A 25,525-nucleotide genomic window follows, 5' to 3' on the forward strand; every position below is an offset into this window, starting at 1 on the left:
CCTGTTGCAGTTTTAAGCCCAAGTGTCGGCCAGACGGCACCTACGAGCTGGCTCAGTGCCACCCCGACACCGGCGCCTGCTGGTGCGTAACCCCCGAAGGTCTGCCCCTGCCGTACACCACCAGCCGGCGGGGCAAGCCGCGCTGCGGCCGGAAGCGGAAATCCACGAGGCGGCGTTCGCCCAGCCGGAAACACAAGAACCGGATATGCAAAAGGGCCGATAAGGCCACGCTCAACAACAACCTCATCAACAGTTTTCACTCCGAGTTCAACAGGTGCGTTAGAGGGCTAATGGTGGCATAACAACAGCCTATGAAAAACGTTGATTCCTTTGCAGGGACACCGGCAAAAACGAGTCGGACACCGTGGTCATCACGTGGAAGTTTCGCGCCCTGGACCTCAACGGCGACGAGGTGCTGGACAAGACGGAGTACCGTGACCTGCGCAAAGTGGTGAAGAAAGCGGTCCGTCCCAAGCGCTGTGCCAAGAACTTCCCGCGGACGTGCGACGTGAACAGCGACCAGCTCATCGGGCTGCAGGAGTGGGCCGAGTGCCTCACCAGGGACGGCATAGATGGTAGGTAGATGCTTGGCAATTTTTTTAAATATAATAAAAAAATAATATAACTCACACCGTGGCACCAGTTAAATGCAAGCCGCGTTGTAATATCACCAAAACAAAACTAAAATAAGCTATATGAGTTTGTACAATTTAAAAAATTACTTGCTAAAAAACACACTCTTTATACAGTGTGGACCAATATCTTGAAAACTATAAGAGATAGGAAAATGGTTAAATGGGAAAAGTTTTAGACTAGACCGTTCTGCTAACTTAATGGCATGGCGCTTGCAGACCGGTCCTAGCTCTTCAGGTGTTTGGGTTATTTTGAAAAAGAGTAAATGTGACGTTTTCGAAAATCGTCTGTAACTTTTTTATTTAAAGGAATTTTTAAAATCTGGAGACACTATTTCAAGCAAGTTTTTTCGAGGAATTGACTGTATATTTAGATTTTCATTGCGACGTTTCGGTTGCGAGAAATCATCATCAACCTTCTTTTTTCTTATGGGCGCCGTATTGAATATTGAGCTGAGCAAATAGAGCATACTTTTAGATTTTCAGTGATACAATATAAGTAAAAAAAAAATTCAAAAACGAAGTTAAAAAGCAATTATTTAATATTTTTAATAAATCTGGCAACACCGCATAATTTTTCGAAACTATTATAGAATAGTCTCAAAATTTTGTAAAAGTTTATCATCAATGTCATTGAGTTGGGTGAAAAAAATACGCTTTGCGTTATTCCAATGAAGAAACAATGTGAAATGTTGGAGTGCTTTATTAAAAATAAAAGAAAAGCAAATGTGGCTTTAAACAGTTATATTGGAAATTACCCCGAAAGACCACCACCAAATGAAATAAATTTTTCTAAATTTATTACAAATTTAAGAAATTTTGAAAAGCTACATGAAGCCATTTTGCCGATTTTAAAACAAGTGTCACCATAACTCTATGATTAACAATAATTCAAAATGATAAGCAGTTTGAAACAAATGAAAATATTATTATCGTCATAGAAGATTCATATACTTCTAATGGGGTTTTTCTTCGTAAACACGTGGCCATTCCTATATTTTTTTCACTCAACACCAAGCTTTTAAAAAAATTTGAGACTATACTATAATAGTTTCGAAAAATTATGCGGTGTTGACAGATTTATTAAAAATAATAAAATGTTCATTTTTGAGATCGTTTTTGATTTTTTTTTACTTATATTATATCATTGAAAAGCTCACAAATGATGTTTTTGCTCAGCTCAAAATTCAATATGGTGCCCATAAGAAAAAAGAAAGTTGCTGATGGTTTCTCGCAACCGAAACTTCGCAGTGAAAATCTAAATATACAGTGAATTGATCGAAAAAACTTGCTGTGAAAAAGTGTCTTCAGATTTTAAAAATTGCTCTAAATAAAAAAGTTACCGACGATTTTCGAAAACGCCACACTTACTTTTTTTTTTTAAATAACCCAAACACCCGAAGAGCTAGGTCTGCTAGCGTCATTAAATTAGCAACAGAAATGCCCAAAACAGTCCCCATTTAACCATTTTCCTATCTCTTATAGTTTCCAAGATATCAATAGATGCTTCACCAAAATGGTCCATACTGTATACACACAGATTAATAATAATACAGACATTAGGTTATTTAAAACAGAATATGATAAATTTACATAAAATTGTGTTGCACATTTTGCTTACCTGTCAAACTGGTACTATCACAAGTATCACAACGGAGGAATAAGAAATTATTACTTTAAAACTAAATAAATAGTGCTTTTAGTCCCTAATTTTAGGAATCAAAGCGTTATTTTAGTTTCTAAAGATTAACTGTACTTTTTAATGAGAACCTCTAACAAAAACAAATGAACCATAGCAATTTAAATGGTTGCTAAGGTAATTTGACGGCTATTAGAGTATTAAAAAGGCCCGCTAATTGTTAACCCCACAGTTTTAGAGGAAGTTAGGTCGTTTGCCGCCAGGGCAGGACGGAGGACGGTCGACGTCGTCAGAAAGCGTGTCACAAATTTAATCCGCTAGGACAAACGTCTTTTACTCTCATACTCTCATAAAAAAATTAAACCAACTATTCATTTAAAATACCTACCTACCGGTTTTTGAGAATAAAATTCTTCGATATAGTCTGAAACCTGTCTGTGTCTGTATTATTTTTAGTTTGTGTACTAATCTTAGGTAGGTGTAGATTAGTGACGGTGACCACTCACTAACGACCTCTTCCGGCAGTCGAGTCAGTCTTGACTCGTGCCCCCGCTCTTCCGGTCGCCCATACACTTTAAATAGTAGAAGATCGACGTCCCGACAATTGCCGTAAACTAGACTGTAAATTTTAAAAAATGCCATTTGCATATCTATTATTTGATACGTTCCAGATCTACACAGAATACACGTGAATAAGTATTAAGAATATAATTAATCAATATGACACGTTTAGACCACGTTTCGGGGACACTGATCCATCTTCTACTAAACAACTAATAATTTAGTTAGGTGTAGCATACGCGTACTTTGTTTTGAACTTAAATAGTTTCTTTGCGTGTGTTCTTGTCGCTGAACGCAGATGGGCGTAGCCAGAACACATCCAACGACAGCGGAGACGACTCCGAGGACTACGAGGAGGCTATCAGTGCGAACAGGTCGCCACCGCACGGAGGTAAGTCCCACAGGATTTTAAATAAATAAACTGCCGAGCCCCTTCCCACTACGAATGCCGCTTTAGTCCAAATATTAGGTATTTACAGCATGTGCCAGACCCAGAGATGCAGCGTGACCGAAATTTGCCGGTAACTTTTTTCCCACAAATTAATAAAAATCTAGATCGCGCCGTTATCATAGACCTTATAAACTATGGACACCGGTATGATTGGTTGAATTAAGTGTAGCGCTACAGTCGAAGTTTTATAAATAAGCCCGCACTAGCTCTGCCTCTCTCGCACACGCTTGTGCGATTGCCGTTTATATTGGCAAAATGACAGTTGGGCAATCCAGTAGTTTATAAGGTCTATGGCCACTATACAGGATGTTCTGAAAGTCCGGGTGATGATCCTACGCATTAAAATAATAGCAGATTTTCGAATTGTCAATTGTGACAGCTTGTCATAGTGAATTTTTTAATTTCTCTTTTTAAATAACTTTTTTAATTCAAGTTCGATTAGTCTCTCATTTGGCATACCCCTAAGTACAAGAAGCTCTATTGGACCAGTCAGAGAAAGTTTCATTATGCGCCACTAGATGGCACTTTACCTAGTACTCAAAATTTGTTTTGTTTATAACTTTTTTTTCTTACTAGACATTACAGAAATTTAAACATTATTGAAAAGAGAAACAATATCAGAAAAATTATGTACCCTCTATTCAAGCCGATAAATGTAAAGGTTTAGCAGGAAATCGGTATTAAAGTTTTAATAAACATCAAATTTTTGATAATTCTTTCTGTAAGTCAAGTTGCCATGCTCTAATAACATCTATTGTAAAACCAGCTTCCTTAGTAAATAAAATATTAGTAAATTCATTATACTCATTTTATTTTTCCACAATGCTATTACAGACAAAAAAAAAATATATTATGGTGAAAAATTAAACTTATACCTGCTTTAAACAATTTTTGTTACAATTCGTAACACTAAAATTATAAACGACATTTATTTGAAGCATGGCAACTTGATTAATTACAGAAAGATTTATCAAAAATTTGATATTCAATAACACTTTATTAGCGATTTCCTGCTAAACAGTTACAATTATCGGCTTGAATAAAGAGTACATACTTTTGCTGATATTATTTCTCTTTTCAATAATGTTTAAATTTCTGTGATGTCTAGCAAGAGAAAAAAGTTATGAACACAAATATTGAGTTCTAGGTAAAGTGCCCTCTAGCGGCGCATAATGAAAGTCTTCTCTGACCGGTCCAATAGAGCTTGATCTACTTAGTGGGTGTGCCAAATCGAACTTGAATTAAATAAGACATTTCAAAAAGAAAAATTAAAGAATATTGAACTTTGACCAGCTGCAAGTTGAAAACTATAACAATTCGAAAAAAAATGTCTTTTGAATCCGTAGAATCACCTCCCGAAGTTTCCTGACGGACTTTCAGAACACCCTGTATAATAAAGTAGATGGCATCTATAGAAGTATGCCCTATTTGCCGTTAATTAGCGATTTGGCGTATCAGATTTGATATTTGCTTTATTTGATAATTATTAGCACATTATCAAAAAATATAATTAATGGTTTTGGGGAGTAAGTAATGTCCGTTTTCTTTAAATTTAAAAATTCATGTTGCAATTGCCGCTGTTTTGCCCCCTCGTCATCGATCGTCGTGGTCATAAGGAACGTTTTCTTCATCGTATTGTCACTGGTGATGAAAAATGGTGTCTGTACGAGAACTTGAAACAACGGAAAGAATGGTAAAGCCCCAAAAAACAAGATCAGAACTTCATCCTCGAAAGACAATGTGTTTGGTAGGATTGGAAAGGGATTCTTTATTACGAACTCTGTGGTTATTCAACAAAAAAGACCTGATCGGTGAATCGACGTTCTTTTGCGACCAGGGTCACATATGCACCAAAACGGCCATTTGGGAGTTGAATCGGGAAGTTCCGCCCCACCCGCCTTACTCTCCCGACCTCACACCTTCTGATTTTTACCTCTTCCCCTTGTTCTCAAACACCTTACGCGATGTTTTTTTTTTTTTTAACGACAATGGGTTAAGAGTTTGGTTGGACGAGTATTTTATGTCAAAACCGGAGGATTTCTACAGAAGAGGCATATAGAAACTTAAAAAATAATGATAATTGTAGTTAAAAATAAAATATCTTAAATTTGAAAAAAAAACTAATTTCCCAACCCAATATATTGGGCTTCTATTAAGTAAATAATTGTCGCCAAAAAGTTTTGTAAAAATAGAAAAATATCAGTTCAAACGTCAAATCTGATATTCATCGTTAAATTTCTGATAAAGCCATTGTAGGAAGTACCAAACACTTTTCGATCAATGAAGAATTCATTTTACGGCCCTTTAGTAGTTAAAACGATAAATATATTTAAAACTATTTGATTTATGACGGCCCGAACTAGAATTTTGAACATCTATATCGAAACGAAGAGTGAATGAGTGAGTTTAACCCCTTTGTTGTACGCAGTCTATATTTTTTCTAGGTTTATGTGTATCTTAATTTTTTAGCTCGTTGGCTTTGGCAGCAGAACACTTGATTGGATTTCAATTTTGTCCAAAAAATAATGGTACCTAAAAGCCTGAAATACGATTGAATAAAATTCTATTTTGCATTATTCAAAAATCATTTCACGTTTATCCTTTTTGCTCTAATATTCACTGCCCCTAAAATGTATTAAAAATTAAATCTACTAGTTCTCAGTCCTGGCGTAATAATTGGACCTAACTATGAAGAGGAATCTTCAGAGATTCGTGAAGAAACGGAACCCACGGACTGTCTTTCCGACAGAAACGTGTCACTGTCCGAAGGATACCAGCAGTTGTACGTACCCGAATGTACTCCAGACGGCAGATACCAAAAGGTATATTTTTAAATTTTAAAATGTTGCTTTCTTAGATTTTCATTGTAACTTTCTCCTTCAGATCCAATGTTACAAGTCTGCAGGATACTGCTGGTGTGTCAACGAAGACACGGGGAAGAATATCCCGGGAACTTCCATAAAGAACGGCACCCCCAAGTGCGACCAGCTGAAAACGTCAAACAAGACCATGAAAGGCTGTCCGGATGACAAAAAAATCATCTTCCTCAAGGAACTCCTCCAGTTCCTTCATAGTAGGATGTCGGAGATAGTGAACAGCACGACTAGCTTCAGCAGCTTGGCGTGGATAGCTTCTAAGGAGGAGCAGGCCGCTACTTGGAGCTTCGTGGTGTTCGACAAGAACAAGAACAAAATGCTGGAGAGGAACGAGTGGAAAACGTTCAAAGATATGGTGGGTTCCATCAAGGGCCTGCGGAAATGCGGCAAGAAGCTGCCGAGGTACTGTGATAGTAATAAGGATAGGCAGATCAGTATGACCGAATGGTTGGAATGCCTCAACGTGCAACAAGGTGAGATATTAATTTAGGACGAAACAAAAAACTTATAACAGTCGTACCTATTTAAAATATGTTGACATATTTATCATCTCGGTATTTTTCAGGTATTTCCACCAATTCGTCGCCACCATCATCGAGAGCAGGCAAGAAGAATCCCTTGAGTATGTTGAAAGACGATTAGTGATACGGCGATTATTCGTGTTACGAACATTGGCGGAAGTGCTTCAGACTCAGACAGAGACTGCCGAAATGCGCTTTACCGGGACTGGCTCTGGAGGCCTTTTATCAACGATTTGTGATTATAGTGTAGTGTATAGCTTTTACTCGGACCTATATATAGGATGGTCCTAAGGATGTAGAGTGCCCTTTTTAGCGATTATCCTGTATATAAATATTATATGAAAGTGCATTATGCTTATTTATTTGAAAAAAAAAAGATACTACTTACTAACTGCTACAAAGTATTACACTTTCGTGAAAGTTGGATGTATGTAACCGTTATTGAATTTGTTCACAATTTGTATCACTTTAAAAAGTATGACCAAAAATATAATCTACGATTTTTTAAGTTCATATCCCAAGTTTTAGTTTTTGCGAGAGTGTAATAGTAGTTAAAAAAAATAAATGAAAACTCCCAATTAAATTGCCTTGTTAATGTAATAAATCAAATTTAAAATAAAACCAGTTTTTGTTACACTCGTGTTTTTTTTTCTATTTTCAAATTGGTAGGACCGATGGACGAAAAAAAAATCAACACTAGCTACATTTTAAAATAAAAAGTGGAAAAAAATCTTAAATGAAAATGCTCACCCCGTGATTTGGATTCAATGGCCAAGGTAAAAAAAATAGGGACAATAAATAACTGGGTTTATTGAAACCTAAGAAACTTCAACAGCTTTTTCCACTATCTTTCGCCTGGCGTACAGCTTCGCCATCGCCCGTCTCGTTTTCACTAAAATCCTGTGACCCTTACAGTCCAGTTCCTCCACGAAACACTTATCTCTACAACACTTCTTGCATAATTTGAATAAGCACTTCGAACCCTAAAATACGTCATTAAAAAAAAAAGTATGACCAAATAGAGTAACTTACTAAAGGATTAAGGCATTCCTGGCACTTCTCCAAGCTTCTCTCGGGAATATTCGTTGGCTTCTCCGGCCTTCTGTTAATCCGCCTCAGTTTCTTCATTTTCTTCCTACTTATGGGATTGCCGTCGGCATCCTCATAACGCCGCTTAGAATCGCTCGCCTTAAAATGAAACAAACGTTCGAGTCGAGGTCAACTTTTACATTTTCTTCCTCACCGCTTTTTCCTCGTGTTCGACCCGTTTCTCTTCGACTTTCCTCACATGATTTTCCGGCGTATCCCTGACGTAAGGCTGGCAGAGCCAAGGAGGAAGAACGAGATTTTGAGTACCGCCTTCTGTCGTCTCTTCCCACCGTTTTAACCCTTCGTGGTACGGTTCGTACATGTCTTTCAATTCGTTTACTATAACCTTGAACTGCTCCATGGTGTTCGCTGCGCCCAGCCTTATCCTTACATGGTTGTTGGAAGGAATAGACAAACTGAAAGAAAAAGGACACGTAACTCGTGAAAATGTAATTTAATAAACTTACATGTGGTGAAACAATTTGAATAAGTGCCCCCTGACGTATGATAAGGGGCAAGGGTACATTTCCGCTAATTCCAGGTATTCTAAGGCGGGTTTCCAAGCTGGAGGATTTTCGTACATGAATATCGAGGGGTTGTACAAGTTCCCCTCTGCCGTCATCACTCCGACTGCTCCGGTTTCGTTTAAACACCTTGTAACGTCCTGCATACATTGTATATTGCCGTTAGAAATAACAGGTATTTTAACGACATCCCTACAATGTTATAATATAATTGACAGATGATTTACTGGTTGCAGAAACCTCGGGCTAAGCATAAATAATAAAGTTTATAAAATAACGTTTCATTAGATGTACGATTCAATTCTATTATTATTTTATTGAACATATTTTCAAGTCAAACAATGGCAAAATTAAGCGATAACAAATATGACCTTTTACAATACAATGTTCCAAATTCATAAAAAATGTTGCTAGGTGGACAATCAGATTTTTCGTTGTTTTCGAGGCAAAACATACTGAAAAACTATGTTTAATGAATTATTTACGTTAGCGTCCATTAAATTTGCCACTCAAGTGAATTATCATCCATTAAGACTAACAAATAATAAAGAAAAACAACATTTATTTTAATATTGTTATCACTTATAGAAAATTCTTTACATAACAAAAATTACTAACCACTATTTATAATAGAAAAGCTTAAGTTGTGAATTAGAGAAACAAAACTTAATAAAAGACTGTTATGCTCTAGTAACACTAAAAAACAATCAAAATTTTCCACTAGATAAATTGCTGTTTACCTGACTGCTTTGACGTAACTCCAATCGGCTAGACCCGTCAACGGACCTTTCTGTTCTCTAGTTCTACCGTGCACGGTTAATATTTTACAACCGGCTGATTCCAACATTTTCGCATACTCTACTGTTTTCTCTACAGTTTCAAACCTCCTCACCTTACAAGTAACAGGTACTTTTAAATTTTTACTTAAAGTACTTACTGAAAAAATAAAAATCAACGTGGTACTTGTACCTTAACTTAATAATTACCTATTTCATACAGCAAAGGCCACTCGTCTTGTAAAAATGAACCGTAGTGCCCCCTTTTCGCTATGGCTTGAGGGCAGCCTAGGTTTATATCGATAGCGCAGCAATCGTCCTGAGCCAACAAAGCTGCCTCCAGCATGACTTGTGGATCGTTGCCACAAAACTAAAATTTGTGGATACTATTAAATACTGCCATGTATGCTGTATTATTTGTTATACTTGCACAATGAGGGGTTTATCCTCTTTGCAAGAAGCCAAGGCTTCTTTTCTGTACTTGGGATCTTTGGAAAATATGGCACTGTGCAACATTGGTGTGTAACACAGCTGTGCTCCATATCTTCTACTCAATATCCTCCAAGGTAATTCACTGGCGTCTACCATAGGAGCTACGACTTTCACAGGTGAGCCCAAAGTATTTTTCCAAAAATCCATTGAAAATATATAATAAACGCGATTGCCTACTTAACCTACAAATTAATACAAATACAAAATTGTAAACAGAAACATAAAGGAACGGTCCAATGTAAGCGATTTTTGTTAAGTTAGTTACCAACTGAAATCGTCAACCGGAAAGGACTGATGTTATGACGTCATCCTATAATTAAAAATATACCTATTTTACTATAAAACCTAAGTAGTTGGAGTTACGTACTAAAATATAAAGTAAAAGTTTAACGCTTTACTTTTAAGATAAAATCGTGTGACCGAAATAAGGTAGATAACAGGCGTCGTAAGGAGAATTAGCATATACAAACAAGTGACCTCTATTGAATTCTCATCGAAAAAATTGAGCAATGCTATTTGCATTTTTAACTTTTGTTACGCAGTATAAAACTCAATTGTATATTACAAAATTGCGTAGAGAAAGTTGTCTGAAATAGTCGTGTCTGTTATTTTGTAATGGATTGTCTGTATTCAAACGGCACATTGCAGCGTGCATTCAGATCAGATTTATGATGTTTTATGCAAATGGCACTCCTAGCGTAATGGATACATTCAATTTACCTAGTTGGCCAGAAGGACAGCGTTTAGGCTTAGGCGATGCCGTAACAAAAACGAACACGCTACGAAATATAATTTTATTAACAATTTGAGTCACATTTATAAACATTAATAGTATATTTATATTAAATAACGGATGGGATAAAATACAATTAGGTATATAAAACAGGAATTTAATGTAAAATAAGCGTTGCTGGATTTTTTTGTTCCGTCCGACCACTATTTCTACATGGGTATTTAGAATTTTTTTAACTGTAAACTGTGCGGGTATGGTTTGCCTATTTTAGGTAGATTCTCACTTTCTAATGTCTTGTCCCCATATGTGGAAAAAGCAAACTAACAATTATGAAATCAAATATTATTATTGCAATTGAAATTTTGTTTAGAATCTGAAACAATGAGAATAACAAACACCATTTACATTACAACTATGAACTTCCTAAAATACATTAAAATTATTTATAGAAGGCAATTGTAGGTACTTGTTTAGTTCCAATTCACACTTTCGGATACCTACATTAAGATTCGATGTTGTGACATTGTTATAAAAAAATAGATACAAGCGACAATGGAAATGGTAATATAGAAAACAAGATATCTTCAAACATAAACAAATAAATAATAAATACGATGTATCATTTTCAGTTCGGAAATCGTATTATTTATTACCGACTAATTTAGCCCTAGTGCAAATAGCGCTTGTTCACCCTGTGCGCCACTGAAGACTCTCCCCGAAAAGCTTTTACATTCTCTAATGTCAGGCCTCGCCAACCTGTTTTGAACATATCCATCCTGAATGCTTCAAATTGAGGTACTTATTAAGGAAGTTTACAAACAAAATACGATTTTTTCATTGACATGCCGTCTGGTACTAGGCAGGCTTCGTCTTTTATTTTCATTTCAGTGTCACGCTAATAAAATTTAGCTACGTACATATTTTGTTTACATCGTGATGACCATGACCTGAAAAGACATCGAAAAAACCGGAACTTGTGGAAAACCTTGCCATGTTTATTTATGAACCTTTTCCTAGCTATTTGCGGCTACCAAAATTGAATATCAGAAGTGGGATTGAAATATAAATAGAAGTAGAATGTAATGTATATTTTTATATATTTAATACGGCAAAAAATATTCATTTATCACTAAAACACAAAGTAGTTAACTCTCATAGCTTCTGATTTTTATTACGCTCCTATATTCTCTAGTAATGAAATAAACCGCTGCATTACACACAATTCTCACCTTCGCAAATAAATGAATTGAATTAACTCTAGCGCTCTCTGAACATCAATATCCATTTACTTGCGTCAAAGTGCCTAATTATCACCTATAAAAACACTCAACTCAGTAATATATCCTTAATGTCGTCTATTGTCAGTAACTAATTAAATTTTGTAAAGTAAATAAAAGTTTGACTAATACTTCTGCACTTGCATTAGAAGTACATATTTTTTTGTAATTCCCCTCATTGATAGTCGAGTCAAATCACGTCAAGTGGACCCCCAATCCCCATTTTCCATTTGATCATGGAATTTGACTTCATATGTTTTAATCAAAGGTAGTTAAGAATCATCCCCTAAAACAGTTTTTCAAGATCTTCATTTTAACAGCATTTTTTTGCAATAAACATTTTCGGGATTATAAATTAAAAAATTAATTGTGTAAGTCCCGAAAATTTATTACAAAAAAATTGTTAACATGAAATGTTTGAAAAACGGTTTTAGGGTACGATTGTTGGAACTGACTACTTTTGATTAAAATATTTGAACTCAAATTCAATGTTTCCTTTCTTAAGTCACACAAATTATTAGGTTATTCTTTGTTTACCTTCTCTTTCAGACTCCACCATAGAAAGAACTACATGGATGTCAAATCGGGACTTCTTGCTGTTAATTCCTTTATAAATATATTATTTAAAAAAATGTCCTTTGTCTAGAATACAACGGGCTTATTATAAAACATATAAAAAATCTGTTTAGCAAATCTACGGAAAAAACATAAATATACACTGGTTCCATGGCAATCTTGACTATGTGCAGGGTCAGTAATAAAAAAACGAATATATAGGGTTATTCCATTAATAATCTCTGAAATGAAAATTTCAACTGCTTTTATATATACCTATATTATTTCTGAGATCCTAAAAAAATTTTCAATGTACATATTCGTTTATAAATCATATTTTACAGACATACCTAATAATTTGTTAAGAACAAAAATGGTAAAATCGGGTTTAACTAAGAGTTTTTCAAGTTGTTAGTTTGCCTTTTCCGGCCAAGAGGTATTTTTATCTACTCTTTATTGATACTTTATACGAGGTTTAAGTAGATTTTCATTTATAAGGTAGTGTTACCAAACGTTTCTTTAGTGTAGCAGTATTTCATCGATCTTTCCACAGATCAAGAAAAGACATAGATAAATAATTCAGGGTATTTGTTAGAATCTCAAATGATTCATGTTTATATTTACTATTCCCCGTGTTGTGATTGGTTCATTTAAGTTTCGCGCCACTTTTACGCTCAAATTTTGACATTTTCCAGAAAATTCGAGTTCGCCATTGTTGTGTTTCGTAGTGTAATCTAATGTTTTTGCGTTTTTAATGATTTCGTGCTTGTTAGTAAGATTTTTTCCAGTGAAAAAAGTGTTGAACAACGCCGAAGAAGTGCTATATTTGCAATATGTACCAAATGAAACAAAATCAACGATCGTTCCATAAATAACAATAATCATAGACGTAGCAATAAAACAAGCTGTTGGGGTTAAATTTAAATATTTCGCTTTGACAAAATTTAAGTGCCAAAAAGCATTAGTAAATCAGATAAACCAAGGCGTAAAACATTTAATAGATTTTTTTATATGTTACAGATTTCCGAAAAATCTTCTAATTAGAAGACAGTGGTTTAGAAGCTTAGGAATTCCATATACAGAAACAATATCTATATATATCTATATATGCTCTGACCATTTTTGTAATAAAATGCAGGATAATATTCTTAGGATAAAGCATATGTTAACAAAAAACATTTTATTTCATAATCAATAAATTTCTATTTGAGTAATATGGTTGTCTTTTTTCATTCATAACATTCATTCGATAGAGACAACCTAAAAAATAAACCAATTGACAGCTTTATTGGGGACAAACTTTAACTCCAGTAATATAGCCGTAACACGCAATGTAAAAATCTACATGTCTATATAAAATATATATTTAAACCTGTTCTAATTTTTAGTTTTTTATATAAATTCACACATATGTGTTTGTAATAGGAAGGGTTAATGGACCGACTCTATAAAAATGAATTATGATTTTAAAATATGGTCAATCTTTTAGTTTCCTATATACAAATTTCATAAATTCTATGTAAGAGTTGATACCAAATTTTACACCGTGTCATAAGCTATTAAAATTAAAACTAGGACCTACCCAAATGGAATTTAAATACTTTGTTTTGTTAAAATCTCGTAAAAATTATATTAATTAACAGCTTAAGAGTATGATGAAATGTATCATTCCTTTTGTATATAAATGAGAGTAAAATTGTGTCAGTAGATCATCTCAACCGTATTCCAGGAAGAAGTAAATATAGGGGACTGTGAAGTTCATAAGTAATAAAATAGGTTGAAGAAAAGTTAAATAATCTCATAGATACCTTAAGAAATAAAACACGCTTTCTTAACATACCTATTTACATCATATTTTCCCTAGTTTATCTGCGGAAAATAAAATTTACAATTATAATTATTAAACTTGTTATTTTAGTTGCAATCAGCCCCTATAAAATGATACGCCACTGCCCATGAGGGAATGCAAACACAACTTCCTCACCCTTCCGATGAACTATTTTGGCTTCAAGCCACATAGGTATAAATTATGTATCTATGTCTTTTCTTGATCTGTGGATCTTTCAACGCTTCAAGGAGAAACCTAGCTGAAAAGAATCAGATATCGAATTAGAAAGCCAGCTATCATGAACTAACAAACAAAGAAATCGCACGCACTAGAGGCAGCACCGTACGCCACACACCAATCTAAGCGACAGAACGAAAATTTCCAGCGACGCCTAGCGTAAGAATCCATAACTTGTGGGCACTCGCGTTTAAAATACGGATCCGCTACTGACAGGCTGCGTTTGGAACTGGACCCACATGCGGCGACGCGTTTAGAACGGCCTCGTGCACGACCCGCTGATGGCACTCACAGTGCAGTTCTGTCGGGACGGAGAAGTGGGATTGGACAAGCCGCTCTCTCGGATCGGGGACAACGCGGGCGTTTTTTGTCGGTGCGCCACGCTCCTTCTTCTCCTTCTGTAGAGAGGACGGCGGACGTTACCGCATCGTTGCTGCTGTTGCAGCGCCGCCAGTGCGTTGGCTAACTCGGTATCGCTGATGAGACGGCGTCGCGGGGGAGCGGGCAACGCGGGCAGAACGTTGGCGCGACGCGTCGCGTCCGGATAGCAGGGGACGGGCACCAGGTTGTTTACGGTGTGGATGGCGTCGGGGCAGCCGGTGTCCCCCGGTGAGGGCACCACTTGGTTGCTGCGGTGGACGGGTTGCGGAGACGGATGCGGGGATGGCTGGGACGATCGCCTCCTGTTCTGGCCCAGGTTACCTGAAAATGTAAAATTAATTTCTACAACTGGTCACATTATATGTATAGTTGTTACGATGTCAATTGGAACCTGTAAATCTTAAAGCGCAGGACCGTATGCACTTCTCCAGAAATTTCTTCTTATGCTTTGACCATTACGTGTCTCGTAATTTATATTCGAATATCAATTCGGCGAGTCCGGTATTGGTAAACTAGTCCGCCTGATGTAGAATTGACGGCGGCGCGCTGGTCATCAAAGCAAACCTGTATTGGTCCACTAGGTCGTAAATAACCTTTTTGTATGGTACCTACACGGGTTCACTTAGCTTTGCCGCATTGCCAGTGCCGTGCAAAGCATTGCTTGGCGGGGTATGTTTGTTGGTATAATACGTATTATTATTTGTTCGTATCGTAACCAGTAAAGGGTAATAGTTATTAAAATAAATGTTATATGTAATTATCTAGTAATTTAGCGTGGCTCTCTGGAGACTCTTTGAAGCGGATGATAACGAAATAACTCGGAAAAATCTCCAAATAGAGGAACCAGTCGAAAATATCGAAACAAACTCAGAGTTTAAAAACAAAGATTTACACTTAAAAAGTCAACGTATTATTGTTATATTAAATCATTTCTGAAAACATGCAACACGTTTATATATCAATATTACTTTAATGTTCATTTCGCAGTGTTTAGTGTTAAATATATATCGATTTCCTATGTAAACGCTGGGGGTGGGTTGGTATACACGATTCTGTACGCTGGCAATTATTGTTAAACGTGTAACTGGAGTAGATTTTATGATTAACGACCACATTACCGGAATTTGTAAAACTAGCCTTTACAGGAAATGTAGGAGTGGCTGCGTCGCGTAACATGCAGAAGCAGGGCAAATTCGTTAAAAGGGTTGTCTAGTGGCGTTCCTTTCCCACCAAAAAGCAAAATATTTCCAGTAATATCGCCTCGTGTTCCACAGAAATTATTAAACGTATTTATGCGAGTCGCACACGTATTTACTATTAATACCCACGAATCGTGGCATTTTTAGCATTTCTTGCCGTAGTTAATATATTTAACTGAATAATTTGAACACTAATACACATCAAATAATAGATTTCCAGTAATTAGCATAATTAGCACTTTTAGATCATTTATCTGTAACACGCAATACTTCGAAGTCGATTTCGAGAGATTATTTGTGTAAATGGGTGTGGACATAATTTAGCGAATTAGCGCACGTAGACATAACGCCAAAATTTGGTTTCTCTTCTACTTTAACATGAAGCAGTTATTTGTTGACTCTCTTTCCATATTGTTTCAATTATATTGTGTTTTTGTTCGTTGTAAATTTTAATGGAGTTCGCTTTTGACGGAAAACTCCATGTTGGGCGCCAAAATAAATTCTTTCAATATAACGCCACATACCTAAGAGCAAGAAGTTTGTCCGAGACATTTTGGCGCCCAACGTGGGGCTCACCATCAAAATTCTTTTCGGTTTTAGCCATAGAACAAAACTCACCCAATATCCTAAACAACATCCTAAGCTTGGCGCTGGACCAGTGACCGTGCGTCCTATGGGGCCGGCCTTCCAGCGCAGGCAAATTTTTGCTTTTCACTTTGTGCCTGCAGAGGGACATAAGACACCTCGGTTCCGACGGACTGTGAGGATCATCGGGACTGTCAGGCACCGACACGCAGCAGTTCCACTTCCTCCGGAGCTTCTTCGGCGGAGGCGGTGCTTTCGACTCCGGCGCCACCGAGTTGCTGGTTAACACGCAGAGCTGGCAGTCCTGGGGCGTGCTTGGCGGCGTGGGGGTGGGTTCCGCGGCCGAGGAGCAGTTGGAGAAGGTCTCCTCCAGGATGGTGCAGGTGAAGAGAGTCGTCCGCGACCTGTAATTTCAATAATAATAAATTTACTCTATTTTAATCGATATGTCTCATCTCATTTTATATTTAAAAAAATCTCTGTGTTCTGTACCTTTCCTCTCCACAATGGAGGTTCACCGGGCGGTGGCGTAGCGTCGAGTTGGCGTTGGCCGTCCCTCGTTCTTCTTCCTCTCTATTAGCAGCAGGTACGGGCGATTGCACTTGGCTCTGGCGTTGCTGCCGGATGTACTCGTAGGTGGTGAGACCCAGGAAGGAGATGTAGATGTGAAAGAAACAGAGATGAAGCAGCAAACCTGCGGTAACGGCGGCCAGTAGTCCCAAAGCCGCCACTACGGCCAGGAAGGCAGCATCGCTCGAAGGTAGCGAGGACGGCGGTATCGGGCCGGAGGAATTGGTCTCGGACGGTGGGTGGTCCTGAAAAATCAAAATGAATATTCCTTTGGATGGAAACGCAATACTTTAAATAAGTTTTTCGCCGATCGACATTAAAGGCGTAGTTTTAGTGGCCGCTGTCAGGCATAAAGTGTCACATTTACTGCCTATGCATTAGAATCATTTTTACTGTCGTTAAATTTGAAAATTAAAATTTGTTCTTTGACGAAAGTAATTTTATTCAATGTAGACACTTATAGTTAAATTAGTATTTTCAATAATAGATGGTCAATGAACTATTGAATCATCTAAAGTGGTTGAATTATTTAAAAAATAGATTTAATTTGGATTTAATGCTTTGGCTGCTGTAATAGACTCGGCTGCGCCTCGCCCATTGGATAACAGCCACGGCATTAAATCTTGTATTTTACTGCGTAGTTAAACAAATAACTAATTTTAATTTGTTAGACTATTTCATTTTACATTGTCTTATTGTATATGGACAATCTATTCATTTATTTTAATTTAATTTGCCCAACGGTGATGAATAAACTATGACATATACATACAAAAAAGAAAAAAACAGTCAAAATGATTTAAATAAAACGGCAAACAATATGGAATAAATTGAATAATGAACATTTTTTATTTATCCTGGAAACTTACGCCAATTAAGAACCACTCAGATAATTAGTGGAAGTAAAGTTAAAAACACGGCTTACTACGATTTCATTTTCACAGACATTCAATTGGAATTTCAGCCATTTCCATCACGTAACCTACAAGACATTCCACTCAGCGTTGATGAAAACGGAGCACGTCAATTTTGTTAATTAATAGACGCTGTAAACTGTTTAAATCAATAACTATTTATGTTAAGCGTATGCAAATGTCGCGACAAAAATGTAACGCCGAGCACAAGCTCCTGTCATATGAAAAGCAAACTGGGAAAGCTTTGGTCTACTTAACATATAAATCACGTAATTCGTTACGAGCGAGGGCGAGGACTTAAGTGATGGAAATTTGGCATGTTTCCTCATGAAAACATAAATAGCTGAGGAGTCGTTACTGTTGTTTTATAATTTTCTATCCGTAGTTTAATTCAACTCGGTTTTTATTTCACCTGCAACTACTGTTCCTTCGATCAAATCACTCCACTTAGTTTAAGAAGTCCAAATGAATTAATATGAGATCTCCCATCTTGGCAAACCCCTCTGCCAACTTTTTATGGAAGGGGACGACTTCTTGGGATATAAATTGTCCCAGGAACACCGAGAGCCAATAAAACTTTCCAAGTTGAGTTCGACAAAGTTCTGACCTGACCTAGAATTTGCTTATCGGGAAGCGTGTAAGACATTTGGCATAATAAGCTCCGTCTTGTACAAGAATACAAAAAATATACAAATGTTTTGTTCCAACTTGTCTAATGTCTAATAAAATCATAAGATATCGTAGTTGGCTGTGAAGATAAACAATAGAGAATCGGTAGCATTATTATAAGTTTTCTAGCATAGCCGACTGGGGTAATGCTTTATTTCTGTACTTAGTAATATATTCAAATCCGATAGGTAGGTGTGTATTCCTGGCAAGACCGTCGATTTTCCACAAAAATCGATTTTTCTTATTTCGTAATACCCAACAATGTCGACGCCTAAATACATACATTCAATAAGTCGAATGAAAAGCTATTTCAGGGGTCAGTCTTCCAGTTACTATAGCTACGCTGGCTCCACTTGACACAAATGCGTTTGCCCCATCTCGAATCCGCACCCCTTTGCCTCCTAGCGCAGGGGAAGGCTAATTCATAAGGTCGCGTATGTTTTTTCGGGTTATTACCCCAGGAGCATCGTTAGTTTGATTAATGACTGCCGTAGTCTGTTTTTATTTCTGCCAATAAAAGCTTCATTGCCTGCGAGAAGCTTAAACTTAATAATAAATGTTTATTGCTGTATTCTTAAAAGTCCTATTGTGAACTGATAATTAATTTATTTACCTTTGATTTGTGTGAAATTTTTTATAGAAGGGGTCTGCGATAGGCTGGGAAATCCCGAAGCTGGAGATACTGATGGCTACAGTAAGTCGATTGAGCCAAATATGCCTTATGCAAATGTTCCTGGTTTCAAAGATAGAGGGCGTTCAATATTTGAATTTTATTTGGAAATTTCTCAATAATAATAATAATTATTATTATTATAATTGTTGAAATATTTTTAAAATACCTACAAATCGTATCCCAAAATAATAGGCAGTGATTTCATCTTTAATCCGGCTCGCCAATTTTAGCAGTCAATTCAAAGACTGTAAATTCTTCGTATAAAATTGTGTGTGCCGTATTCTCCCAGAGCAGTCGACATTGCACAGTTTTCTAGACTATCATTGGTGTTTGGGATGTGACGTCAGTTGGGTTGCGTTTATTCGGTTCCAGGCAATTCTGCCGGCACAGGCAAATAGGTGTATGCGTGGAAGAAGTCCGCCTATTCCGCTAATTTAATTGTGATTTTAATTAATTTATTAGAGATTTTGGGTTTGTATTCTTAAAATGGAGAGTAATTCAAGCTCTACAGCGTGTTCTCGTAATGATAGGCGACCTCAACAACTCACAGAACTATTCGTTCAGTTGAGGTTGAAGAAGCTGTTTTGGATTCTGTCGCTGTATATCCTACAGTTAGTGTTAGGAATGTAGCGGACAGTTTCAGATTTCAAAATGCATCGTAAATAATATTCTTAATCTTAAAGAACAACTTCTCCATCCATACCATACGCAAAAAGGTCAAGGTTTAAGCATAGATGACTATCTTGTAAGAATACAATTTTGCACATGGCTCTTGGAAAAGGTTAACTAAGCTCATGATTTTTTTACCACCTCAATACTACACTAAGCCCAGAAGTTAAGGGATATTAAAAAAAATCCAAAATTTTGGGTGATTTTCAAAGAGCTGCAACTTTGAGGGAAATGCTCGTAGAGAGAATTAAAAAAAAGGAAATTAAAGCTTCAGATGTCTAGTTTTCAGATCTGCAGTTTAAAATAATTTTTTAGCGTTAGCAGTTTTTGAGTAATCATAAGAAAATCAACGGAAAAAAAATGTTTGTAAATTTTTGCTTTTTCTAAATTTTTTTTTTCATTTTTTTAGAATCAGGAACGTTTTTTTATAAAGAAAATATGGATTATTGCTAAAAAAATATTTTTAACTTAAAAAAATGAATAAAAAGTGAAAAATTACTTATTACATGGATTTTCAGCAAAACGACAAATTTAAACATTCCGGGCATTAGGAAAACAAAATCGCAGCGTTTTGAAATTATCAGGGTTTCTTTAGGACACTTTGAGGTTGAAAAGTTACAGTCGATATCCAAGTTATTCAAATATCCCTAATTATGCAATTTTTTACTTTTTTCTAACCAACACTTTGAAACTAACTTTGAAAAAAAATCAAAAACACATAATTACGACTTGTAGAGAATACTTTGCAGTTTCCAAAACCCTGCTTGGATTTTCTGTACGACCGAGTAATTGATTGCCAAAGGTAAACATTATTTTTGTTTTGATCGACGATAACTCGTACAAGGCTCCGGAACCACTCAAATTGAAGAGAATTAAATTATCTAAAAGAGCTTCTTGATGAAATTACCAAAACAAATATTTTTTTGAAGTCCGTAGGACTTTTTAAAAAAAGCAAAAATTTACAATTTTTTTTCCATTGATTTTCTTTCTCAAAAATTGCCGACACTAAAAAATTTTAAACTGAAGATCTGAAAACTAGACACCTGAAGCTTCAATTTCCTTTTTTTTCTTCTCTGTACGACTATTTCCCTCCAAGTTACAGCTCTTTGAAAATCACCCAAAATTTTAGGAATTTTTTAATATCCCTTAATTTTTGTGCCTAGTGTATTTTCCGACGAAGCAGGTTTTCGTAGGGACGGACCCATCTACACATTTATGCAGACGAAAACCTTCATGGTATAAGGCAAACCCGCCATCAAGTGCAGTTTCAAATGAATTTATGGGCAGGCATAATTGGACATCATTTAATAGGACCTTTTGAATTATCATCTTGGCTAAATGACCAGAGATATTTACAGTTTCTCCAAGAACAACTACCCAATTTATTAGAGGATCTTCCCTTACAAGCAGACATTAATAATATGTGGTTTATGCACGATGGTGCTCCACCTCATTTTAGTTTATGCAAATTAGGGAACACTTAAATAGGGTTTATCCAGATCGATGGATAGATAGGCCGATCAGAACCAGTATCCTGGCCGCCTAGATCACCAGATTTAAATCCTTCGGATTTCTACTTCTGGGGTGATTTAAAAATACGTGTTTGCGCAACCCCTGTGGCAAGTGAAAATTAACTGTGGCAAAGGATTTTCCGCCATAGCCAGGAAATAAAAAATAAATAATATTGAAATGTGTTTTTGTTTATACTCTGACAGTTTTCAAAATAATTGAAAAATTTCAAAATAAAATTCAAACACTGAATGCCCTGTATCTTTGAAAAAGACATATTTGACTCAATCGACTTATTTTGGCCAACAGTATCTCCAGCTTCGGATTTCCCAACCTTTCCCAGACACCCTGTATAACTGCTTAAAGAACCTCTTATTTTGGCCTTACTACTACTTTACAGAATTCCAAATCCTCACATTTATATGAAGTTAGCGGCAGAACATAGTTACGTCAAATTTAGAGCATACTTCTTATTCGTATCCGTACTCACCTTCTTGTCGCTGGCCGCGTCGGTGGAGGCCCCCCAGTAGGAGTGGTGGAGCGCCAGCTCCGCGACGGCGAGCGCCGCGACGAGCGCGGCGGCCACCACCGCCGTGGAGACGCACATGAGGAAGAGCGCGTAGTTGCGGCCCCCGACGCAGTGGTTCAGCCACTTGCAGTGGTGGTCGAAGCTGGCCACGCACTTGTTGCACGCGCTGCAATGCTTGGTGCGCGGGCCCGTCGTCAGGATGCGGCACAGGTGACACTCACCCGCCTCGATGACGTGCTGGTGCTTGGCCCTGCGAAGGAAGAAGCCACGCGACGTGTAATATAAACCATGAATTAAAAAAGGGCACGGGTTTGAGCTAGAAGTTCTAATAGCTATAGGGATACCGGCTAATTCCCTCTGCAGTTAACAAATCATGACAAAAATCCGTTTTTCTTTAATGATTCTGTATTTTTTTTATTCAATGTCTTGGTTGGATCGCATTTTGCGAAGAAAATGCGTAGATACTTGATTATAACTATTAGTATTGTTCTATATGAGTGACCACGCCCATCAATCATCAAATCGCGTGGCTTTGCCCCGTGCTGATATTCAGAATTTCATTGACAAGATATAACTGGGCTAAATCACGTCAATTTTCCACTTGATCATGGAATTTGAGTTCATATATTTCATATAATCACCAGGCATTGGAGTAAAGATGACATTTAAATATGACATATTTCGTAGGTTATATCTTACCCATAATTAAAATGCCTCTATGAACTTGTAGACGTTAGCGAAATACTGAAAACTAATCTCAACCAATCTAAAGAAAATAAAACTACAAAAGACAAAAAAAATAACTAAACTTAGATCGCTTGAGCATAATTTACAATCATAATTTTTAATATTATTTTTGCAATAATAATAATTCAAAGAAAATGTTAACTGGTCCCACTTGTAATAAATTCAAACTGGTAAGTGGTAATACCAATGTATGATAATATTTATTTATTTCTTTATTTATTTATTTGTTTAGACTAAGCTATCCAACAGGAACAAGTCCTAATTACAGAATAGTGAGAAGAATGAAAAAATATATATGCATATAAATATAAACAGGTCCTACAACAAAAATACATAGTATATAGGGCGACACAGTAAGCAAAACATGTATATATGAAAGATGTATCAGAAAATAAAATTAATTAAAACAAGAAAAATAAGATGTCACACGCAAATGAACATGTCCAGTATATCATGCATTTACAAATCAATATATGCATACTTGAATAGCAATGCACACATATATACATATTACAGTACAAAAAAATACAAACTAAGAATCTGGAAGTAAGGACAAACAAATTTTTTTGATATGTTAGAATTAAATATATGTATAAAAGTGTGCACTAGATCATAACTTCTACACATCTTGTAGAAAAGAGAATAATGTAAAATATTACTGTTGGCTGTTTTAAGTAGAACGTTTTAAACTCTTTGTTTTGATTTCTGAAGGTTTTAGGTATGATCAAATTTATTCTTGCCGATCGGATTCATAACTTACACAGTGTTATGTGGGTTTGAAATAGGAGTAGAATTTATCAAGGCACCACAGTGATATCAACTCACCCCATTTTACGATACATCAAGGATATAATGAATTACTTTAAATAAAAATATTATGGAATGCATATTGCGACAATCAAGTAGAGAATTGCCTTCAAATCTTCTAAGAAGCAATTCTTGAAAATATTCAATTAGAGGCATTAAAAACAATTTTTAAAGGCTTTTTGTCCTGTCATAATATGCGAATACCTACAATAGCTGTTTTACGGTGCGAATTTATTAACAAATTTATTCATAAAGTCGCTTCGTGAAGAAATTGCACAAATGTAATGCACCAAATCTGCTGTCAAATAACTTCATGAATTTATTCATCAACTTCTTGACGAATTATAGCATGTTCTAATTTTCGTCAATTTCTTCGTGAAGTTCGGAAGTACCAACCCAACAGATTTCCAGCCTCAGATCAGTAATGAGGTTATGTTACTGGAATATAGGTTAACTATGTTATTAGAATATGTAAATAATTGTGTGGCGTCGTGCTAGTTTTGTATTGTTTTTACTGATTTGTTGCTTACAAAAACTAATATTTATATAATATGTGTCAGAACGGTACCGCTGTTGTATCACTACAATTATGAGTGGCAAGATGACATTTTTGAAATGTATTTGCTTCTTTGATTCATATGTAAAAAAACTAGACAAAGTCTGTAGCAGTGTAAAACCACACTGTTTACCAATAAATTCGTGAATTAATTCATGAAGAAGTTCGTCAATTTATTCATCAATAAATTGTCAATGTAAAACAGCTATTATTTTCATTCAGTTCAGAAATACCAACCCAACAAATCTTCAGCTTCATGAGCCTAATGAGGTTATGTTATTGGCATATGTAATAAATAATTATGTGGTGTCGTACTACTTTTTTATTGTTTTTACTGATTTGTTGCTTATAAATACTAATATTTATAAATAGTGTCAAAACGGTGCTGTTGTTGTACCATTATGTATATGTGAAAAGGTATATGACATTTTTTTGAATGTGAAGTTTGAAATTTATTTGCTACTTTAATTTGTTGGTAGAACTGATTATGTATCAAAGAAATTCACGAAGTCTGTAGCAGTGTAAAACCAAACCATTTATGAATGAAGAACTTCGTGCATTTGTTATGAATAAATAATCAATGAAAACAGCTATAAGATGTACCTAACCCTGTACATGGCGACCCCATTAAAACGCGTCATAATTTATTCGCACAACGTGTACCAAAAAATAAAAGCAATTTAATCGAGATATGTTACAACGCTGAACCGGCCGGAGGAACATTTTTAGAGCCTAATTCCTACCTGTCTAGCTGCGGCACGGGTTCGGGCGGCTTCGAGCGAAGCGAGGCCTCGGCGGGATCCAGAAGCGCCGCCCCCAGGTGGGCGGCCAGATGCAGCAGCAGCAGCACCGAAAGGGTGGCGAGCACGGCGGGCTGCGCGTGCAGCGGCAACGCCGGCACCAGCACCAGGAAGGCGCCGCCGGTGAGGGCGGCCAGGACTAGCCAGCCGGACAGCTGGAGCGGGTGCAGCGGCAGCTGGAAGCCGTGCTGGCGGCGCAGCCTGCGGGCGGACGCATCACCCGCGCCGCTCAGCATGGCTGGAGCGGCTGGGCATCTTCTCCATGGCACCCGGCGGCGACGGACGGAAACGGACGGCGACGAGGGGTCCGGCGTGCGGAGCGGTCACGTGCGTACTGGCGGCGGCCGTGTGCCTCAGACGGGGGCGGTATCGACCGGCGCGCGGGGCGCGGCGCCACGTCGCCGGAAGGCCGTCTGTCAACTGGACCGGATTGTTAAAATTTGTCGACGTGTGCGCTTGTACTGCAGTTTAAGCTTTTTATGAAAATAACTTCAAGTAAATTTATAATTTAGAGCGGTTTTATAGTCGGCAACAGTGGCGGCTCGTGAAGGAGGACTCTGGGACTCCGCCCCCCCCCAGATATTTTCAAACTATAAACTTAAAATAATGTATTTATTTAAATCAATAAGAAATCTAAATAGCATGCATTCAATATCTCTTGGATGTTAGGTTGGTTGCATAAAGTGCATGTACTCCGTGAACGTAGCTCAGATTAATGCCATCTGC

At 36.9% G+C, this 25,525-nt stretch overlaps 3 protein-coding genes across 4 annotated transcripts in view; 1 reads left to right on the forward strand and 2 right to left on the reverse strand.

Annotated features, from left to right (window-relative positions):
- Positions 1-7,299, forward strand: part of LOC108911619 (SPARC-related modular calcium-binding protein 2) — a 31,715-nt gene extending 24,416 nt beyond the window's left edge. The window contains exons 3-8 of the mRNA XM_018716596.1: positions 11-274; positions 337-575; positions 3,131-3,223; positions 5,939-6,105; positions 6,167-6,632; positions 6,725-7,299. Of these exons, the coding sequence (XP_018572112.1) occupies positions 11-274; positions 337-575; positions 3,131-3,223; positions 5,939-6,105; positions 6,167-6,632; positions 6,725-6,801 (1,306 nt within the window). The 3' untranslated portion in view covers positions 6,802-7,299. The remainder of the gene's footprint in view (positions 1-10; positions 275-336; positions 576-3,130; positions 3,224-5,938; positions 6,106-6,166; positions 6,633-6,724) is intronic.
- A 189-nt stretch (positions 7,300-7,488) lies between these two features.
- On the reverse strand, positions 7,489-9,785 carry LOC108911622 (tRNA-dihydrouridine(16/17) synthase [NAD(P)(+)]-like). Of its 2 annotated transcripts, none has more exons than XM_018716599.1 (7): positions 9,496-9,785; positions 9,280-9,439; positions 9,034-9,229; positions 8,237-8,485; positions 7,924-8,185; positions 7,713-7,868; positions 7,489-7,663 (listed from the first exon to the last, which is right to left on the reverse strand). In XM_018716599.1, the coding sequence occupies exons 1-7, from the start codon at positions 9,706-9,708 to the stop codon at positions 7,499-7,501; spliced, it is 1,401 nt and encodes a 466-aa protein (XP_018572115.1). In that variant the 5' UTR covers positions 9,709-9,785; the 3' UTR covers positions 7,489-7,498. The 2 variants fall into 2 exon arrangements, with proteins under 2 accessions (XP_018572115.1, XP_018572116.1); XM_018716600.1 differs by having other exon boundaries at positions 9,280-9,455; positions 9,496-9,562.
- Positions 9,786-13,511: 3,726 nt separating this feature from the next.
- Positions 13,512-25,035, reverse strand: LOC108911608. The gene is made up of 5 exons (XM_023454046.1): positions 24,743-25,035; positions 21,851-22,139; positions 16,849-17,171; positions 16,390-16,760; positions 13,512-14,893 (listed from the first exon to the last, which is right to left on the reverse strand). The coding sequence occupies exons 1-5, from the start codon at positions 25,033-25,035 to the stop codon at positions 14,445-14,447; spliced, it is 1,725 nt and encodes a 574-aa protein (XP_023309814.1). The 3' UTR covers positions 13,512-14,444.
- Between the last annotated feature and the right edge of the window lie 490 nt (positions 25,036-25,525).

The sequence above is a fragment of the Anoplophora glabripennis genome, unplaced genomic scaffold, assembly GCF_000390285.2.
Source record: "Anoplophora glabripennis isolate ALB-LARVAE unplaced genomic scaffold, Agla_2.0 scaffold136, whole genome shotgun sequence".
Taxonomy (NCBI): domain Eukaryota; kingdom Metazoa; phylum Arthropoda; class Insecta; order Coleoptera; family Cerambycidae; genus Anoplophora; species Anoplophora glabripennis.

Coding starts and splice junctions, on each gene's coding strand:
- LOC108911622 (XM_018716599.1), bottom strand. CDS start 9,708: ATGGATTTTTGGAAAAATACTTTGGGCTCACCTGTGAAAGTCGTAGCT. Junction 8,186..8,236: donor TTCAAATTGTTTCACCACAT/GTAAGTTTATTA, acceptor TTTTTCTTTCAG/TTTGTCTATTCCTTCCAACA. Junction 7,664..7,712: donor AGGAATGCCTTAATCCTTTA/GTAAGTTACTCT, acceptor GACGTATTTTAG/GGTTCGAAGTGCTTATTCAA.
- LOC108911608 (XM_023454046.1), bottom strand. CDS start 25,035: ATGCTGAGCGGCGCGGGTGATGCGTCCGCCCGCAGGCTGCGCCGCCAG. Junction 17,172..21,850: donor ACGCGGCCAGCGACAAGAAG/GTGAGTACGGAT, acceptor TTGATTTTTCAG/GACCACCCACCGTCCGAGAC. Junction 16,761..16,848: donor CTCCATTGTGGAGAGGAAAG/GTACAGAACACA, acceptor TTGAAATTACAG/GTCGCGGACGACTCTCTTCA.